Here is a 6516-nt window from a genome sequence, read left to right as displayed (position 1 = left end):
CTGGCCTCAAGAATGCCCTTGGGTTGGGCAACAGGTTTGGGAAACTTGCCCCACAGTTCAAGGTCAGTGCACACAACCATAATTTATGCATTGTATCCTGTGGACAAGCCAATGAGCCTGCAGATTAATGTCTCCAACTGTGGGCAACTCAGGTTCTAGTCTCATCCTAAGAGTGGGAGGTTGAGTACAGATACCATTTTTTTGGAGACAGAGTTTCGCTCTTATTGCCCAGGCTGGAATGCAGTGGCGTGATACTGTTTCACTGTAACCTCTGCTTCCTGGGTTCAAGCTATTCTCCTGCCTCGGCCTCCCGAATAGCGGGGATTACGGGCATGTGTCACCATGCCCGGCTAATTTTTGTAGTTTTAGTAGAGATGGGGTTTCACCATGTTGCCCAGACTGGTCTCAAACTCCTGACCTCAGGTGATCCACCTGCCTCGACCTCCCAAAGTGCTGGGATTGCAGGCATGAGCCACCGTGCCTGGTCCAGGTTGTTTTTTTAGATACCAGACCTTCTCTTTTCCTTTGAACACCCACCCCTGCCCCGCTTTCAGTCTACGTGACTTAGATGGGCTGACTCCTTCCTCTCACTACCTCAAGAGGTCAACAGCTGACCCAGGCCTGGCCAGTGCGCCACATCTCACCGGCTAAAGTAATTGGTTTGGGACAAACAAATGAGAGTCAGTCTTAGGACTTTTGGTGGAGCTTTCAGGATGCAGGGGTTGTTAAGCTGCTAGAACATAAGCACAGAACTGCTGCGGGCTGTCTTACCACCACATGGGTCCAGCTGCCTGAAAATCAAACTGTTTCAAAGGAAACCAGAATTGAGGGATGGCCGGGACACAATTCTTTTTTTTTTTTTTCCAGAGATAGGGTCTCAGGCTGGAGTGCAGTGGCGCGATCTCAGCTCACTGCAACCTCCACCTCCCAGGTTCAAGTGATTCTCCTGCCTCAGCCTCACGAGCAGCTGGGATTACAGGCACACGCCACCATGCTCAGCTAATTTTTGTATGTTTAGTAGAGATGAGGTTTTGCCATGTTACCCAGGCTAGTCTCGATCTCCTGACCTCGTGATCTGCCCGCCTCAGCCTCCCAAAGTGCTGGGATTACAGGCTTGAGCCACCGTGCCTGGCCCTCTTGTGCTCTTAATCTACATTTAAATATCGATCATAATCTGGAGCCCTGGAGAACCCTTCTTGAACCAGCCTATACATTTTTGGCCCACACAACCTCTAGTTAGCCCCTGTAGCGAGCGCTGTAAGTGCCCCACGGAGGCCCTTTCTGATCCCTTTTGACAGGTTCCTATCCTGCAGTTTCATGTGCTTTGCTGGTCTCTGAGGCCTTCAGAGGCTTACCCTTGGACATTGGGGCCTCCTTAGGGGAGCGTCTGAAGTGCAGGAAGTCCCCCCATTAGCCCAGAGCCAAGAATTAGTTGATGTGTATTTTGTGGGACGGGACAAACTCTGAGATGAAATGTAGGCTCCCAGCTCCCTGGAGGATCCAGCTAAGCCTGGGACTTCGCCACAGCCTGGCTTCTTTCCCTTCCCTGTTCTATTTCACTCGTGATTCCCTTACTGGTTTCTCATAGGAGCACGTCTGTAATAAATCACGTGCACCTGAACATGATCTGCTTTAGGGGAAACCAACGTAAGACAACCACCCACTCCGCAAAGGGCTGCTTCTCCTTTGATCTAAAATGGTTGCACTTGGCTTCAAGAGGTGAAAGGAAAATCAAGACCACAAACATGTTGCACCAACAGATGGTATTTTTTGGCCGAAGGGTACTTTGGGAGATGTTAAAAACACCAAAGTCAGCTGTTTGTCCTGCAGCAAAAGTCCTAAAAGATTCCAGGACCCACTTTATTTACCTCTCCTTCTTCTAATCCCAAGTCTCAGCAGCCCAGGTGTCTTCCTAACACTCTGCACATCACTCTTCTCTTTCGAAGCTGATGCACCTATCATACCTGGTCCAAAGCTTGCCTTTCTTATTCCCTCACGTTTATTATTCTCAAGATATTTACATGAAGAGGACCATTTCTAAGGACTTCGTGAAACTTGAGTCAGTGAATCATAAAATATTAAGGGCAGAATACTGTGAACCTGACACTCGATTAATGCTACTTACAACAAATGAGTTGCAGAACCAAGATACATAAAAGAGAGTGGCATTGTTCTTTCCCAATGGGGACTCCTGGCTGCTTTCGCACTGGTATTGGGGAATTCACGCAGCCTGTATTGGAAACACTCCTCGTCAGACACTGTTTTCCCTAGGACAGGAGTTAAATGCCCCCACTCAGAAGAAAACCTCAGATAGGCCGTTCCCCCAGAGGGTAGAGCACGCAGTAATAAAATCCTAAACTAAACCATCCCACCTGCCCCTGTGTGTCCCCCACATGTTACATTCTTTACAGTGTTAACAGGCATGGCTCATTCTTTGCAGTGTTAGAGAATTTTATTTTATTGTTTTGGTGGCATGGGCATAATTGGAGAAATCACTGGAGTATTCACTAGTAACCTACATTGTTAGTTTCCTTGGTTCCAGCAGGTAATACACTGGGTTCCATCACCCTGGAGATGGCTATAGGGAGGCTGAGTGGCTTCCCAAAGTAATAAAGAGTTTGGAATCAGAATTCCAGGTCTGACTCCCAGAAGACTGTTCTATCTGTTTCCTTACACACCTGCACTTCCATCAATCTTCTCCAGCTCCAATTTCTTGTGCCCCTTTGACATCATCCGCAGGCAGGATGATCTTTCCGATAAAAACCAGTTGCAGAAGTTCCTGTTGCTTCCGTTTGGTTCTTCCTCAGGGTAGGGAGAACAGAGCAGCTGCATTCACGTGGCCCCATTTCCCTCTGCTTCCCCTTCCCACTTGATTATTCAGGCAAGTGGGATTGTAACATCGTGGCCATTGCCATAGTAACAGAGCTTGAAAGATGCTACACTGCCCTGGAACAGACGTCTTGCTGGGTACCAGGAGAGAGCCAGGGATGCCAAGCCAAGGGGAAAGTCCTGGCTTGGTGGCACACAGGGGTGAATGTCCTGAATCTATGGCGGGGGTGGGGGCAGGGGACATGTTAATACTGGCTGACAGCGAGGTGGCTGCAAAGCTCCTCCATTTCTCCTGGGCTTGCACGCTAATCTGCCCACTGGCCACACAGATTGCTTTCTCTGCAATGCCATTGGTGCCAGCCTGTTGTGCTGAGGTTGACAATGAGAGAACAGAGTTGGGAGAGGAATAGGGCAGGCAAGATTCCAGTGGCTTCTGCGTGGTCACCTGTGCCATCTCATCCCAGATTTCAGAGCAGGGAGCATTTCAGAGGTGGAGAAGTGGCTCTGTCATAGAGATCACAGACGCACAGATGGTTACGGTGCTCCAGGCCGCCACCCTAGTTGGTGGAGACATCCATAACATGGGTTGTCCTGTTTGCTACCAGAGGGGATGGCAATGTCCACAGGAGTCGCTGACAGGCCTGAGACTTAAGTGAGGGAGATAACAGAATAGAAAGAGGAGAAGGACATAAAGACAGGAGACCAAGGGGTAACCACATCTGGGCCAAAACTGACCTTTCTTTCTTTCTTCTTTTTTTTTTGTTTTTTAAGACGGAGTCTTGGTCACTCTGTCACCCAGGTTGGAGTGCTGTGGTGCAATCTCGGCCCACTGCAACCTCTGCACCCCGGGTTCAAGTGATTCTCCTGCCTCAGCCTCCAGAGTAGTTGGGATTACAGGCACCCACCACCACACCCAGCTAATTTTTATATCTTTAGTAGACCGGTCTCGAACTCCTGACCTCAAGTGATCCACCCACCTTGGCCTCCTAAAGTGCTGGGATTACAGGCAGGAGCCCCCATTCCTGGCGAAAATGGCAATTAATTTAAGGGCTATGTTTTTCTGTGGACCCAGCCACAAGTAGATTTCAGGATCTAGCATTCATTGTTCTTAACATAGTTCATATCTAACACGCTATGTGCCTGGGCCACCCATTCTTAACCAGGATGAGCATTAAAATCACCTTGTGTGCATTTATTTATTTATTTATGAGATGGAGTCTCACTCTGTCGTCCAGGCTGGGATGCAGTTCCTCACTGCAACTTTTGTCTCCCGGGTCCAAGCAATTATCCCTGCCTCAGCCTCCTGAGTAGCTGGGATTACAGGCACCCGCCACCATGCCCGGCTAATTTTTGTATTTTTTAGTAGAGAGGGGGTTTTGCCATGTTGGCCAGGCTAGTCTTGAACTCCTGACCTCAGGCGATCCGCCTGCTTCAGCCTCCCAAAGTGTTGCCACTACAGGCATGGGCCAATGCATCCGGCCTCTCGTTTGCTTTTAGAAAACCATGTCTGCTGGGCCCCACGCCTGGAATGGCTGAGGGGCAGATCAGTCTGGCAGTTAAGAGTGCGGGCTCTGCTGGGGGTAGTGGAGTGTGCCTGTAGTTGCAGCTACTTGGGAGGCTGAGGAGGGAGGATCACTTGAGCCCAGGAGTTTGAATCCAGCCTGGACAACCTGGATTTTTATTAGAGACCTCATCTCTAATTAAAAAAAAAAAAAATTTTTTTTTTTAATGTGGGTTCTAAAGCTGTCCCAGGCCTCAGTTGGAAACTCAGCCCGCCCGTGCTGGCTGGGTGACCCTGGGAAAGTTACCGCACCAAGCTCTGTGCCCAAGTTTCCTCATCTATAAAACAGGGGACCTCACAGTACCTCCCCCATCACAGGGCTGTTGTGAGGGTGACAGCACGGAATCCAAGCAGGATGCTGGATGCTGTGCCTGCCGAGGACGAAGTATTTGGGACATTAAGTTATTACAGGTATATGGTGGGACCTAACAGCTGTATTTTGAAAATACTTTGGGCCGGGTGTGGTGGCTCACGCCTGTCATCCCAGCACTCTGGGAGGCTGAGGCAGGTGGATCACTTGAGGTCAGGAGTTTGAGGCCAGCCTGGACAACATGGCAAAACCCCATCTCTACGAAAAATAAAAAAAAAATTAGCTGGGCATGGTGGCACACACCTGTTGTCCCAGCTACTTGGGAGGCTGAGGCAGGAGAATCACTTGAACATGGGAGGTGGAGGTTGCAGTGAGCCAAGATCGTGCCATTGCACTCCAGCCTGGGCGACAGAGCAAGACTCTGTCTCACAGCAACAACAACAAAAAAAAAAAAGAAAAAGAAAAAAGAAAATACTTTACAGGACTCACAGGGATTCTAATCTGCAGGCCTGGGCTATCTGGGAGGCAGTGATTTCTAGGCTCCTCCCCAGCCTGTGGCATCAAGTACAAGGTACTAGGTACTAAGTTAAAATAACCAGCAGGTGGGATGGGCACAGTGGCTCATACCTGTAATAGCACTCAGAACTTTGCGAGGGCAGGGCAGGAAGATTGCTTGAGCCCAGGAGTTTGAGACCACCCTGGATAACATAATGAGTCCACGTCTCTCCTAAAAATAGAAATAATAATAATAAAAATTAGCCAGGCCTGGTGGTGCATGCCGGTAGTCCCAGCTACTTGGGAGGCTGAGGCGGGAGGATGGCTTGGGCCCAGGAGTTCAAGGTTGCAGTGAGCTGTGATTGTGCCAGCTGCACTCCAGCCTGGGTGAAGACCCAGACCCTGTCTCAAAAGAAAAAAAAAAAAAGGAATGAGGCTGGGCGTCGTGGCTCACGCCTGTAATCCCAACACTTTGTGAGGCCAAGGCGAGCTGATCATTTGAGGTCAGGAGTTGGAGACCAGTCTGGCCAACATGGCAAAATCCTGTCTCTACTAAAAAATACAAAAATTAGCCAAGCATGTTGGTGGGTGCCTGTAATCCCAGCTACCTGGGAGGCTGAGGCAGGAGAATTGCTGGAACCCAGGAGGTGGAGGTTGCAGTGAGCCGAGATTGTGCCACTGCACTCCAGCCTGGGTGACAGAGTGAGATCCTGTTAAAAAAAAAAAAAAAGAAGGAAAGAAGGAAGGAAGGAGGGAGGGAGGGAGAGAAGGAAGGAAGGAAGGAAGGAGGGAAGGAGGGAAGGAAGGAAGGGAAAGGAAAAGAAAGAAAGAAAATAACCGACAAGTGGGAACTTCATGTATTGCCAGGTCCCTGACTTGGAGCGGAGAAGGAAGACGCATCTAGGAAAGCATCAAGTCTGAGTTAGGAAGACGTCCCCTTTTGCAGGGGAAGGAGGCACGCACCACACCACAGAACGAGAGAGGAAGGTGAAGGTCAGAAGGACAAGACAGGGGCGGGGTTTTGGGGTCAGAGGTGGTGAGGGCAACAGGCAGGATGTAAGTGCTTGAGGCCTGTTTTTCAGGAAGCCCCCGCAGGGCTGGGTCCGGGCATGCTGACCCTCGGCGTCCTTCCGGGTGTCCTCAGTGTTCGGTTCTTCAGTCCTAGTACACCTGGAAGTGTGCGGACGTGGCGCCGTCCTTCCAGCAGCGCAGGGTGTCCACGGCGACCGAGCGGCAGAGCGGGCAGGTGCGCTCGCGGTCCAGCCACAGGCAGAGGCACTCCTCACAGAACACGTGCTGCGGGGACAGCAATCAGCAGGCA

General features: G+C 50.3%; 1 protein-coding gene across 1 annotated transcript in view; it reads right to left on the bottom strand.

Moving 5' to 3' along the window:
- Positions 1-1748: 1748 nt before the first annotated feature.
- The window catches only part of RNFT2 (ring finger protein, transmembrane 2), a 129207-nt gene continuing 124439 nt past the window's right edge, over positions 1749-6516 (bottom strand). Inside the window, exons 11-12 of the mRNA XM_011928704.1 lie at positions 6313-6491; positions 1749-3045 (exon numbers count right to left, since the gene is read on the bottom strand). Coding sequence (XP_011784094.1) covers positions 6357-6491 — 135 coding nt within the window. The 3' untranslated portion in view covers positions 1749-3045; positions 6313-6356. The remainder of the gene's footprint in view (positions 3046-6312; positions 6492-6516) is intronic.

This window comes from Colobus angolensis, unplaced genomic scaffold, assembly GCF_000951035.1.
Source record: "Colobus angolensis palliatus isolate OR3802 unplaced genomic scaffold, Cang.pa_1.0 Scaffold79, whole genome shotgun sequence".
Lineage (NCBI taxonomy): Eukaryota > Metazoa > Chordata > Mammalia > Primates > Cercopithecidae > Colobus > Colobus angolensis.
This window is presented reverse-complemented; position numbering and strand designations above follow the sequence as displayed.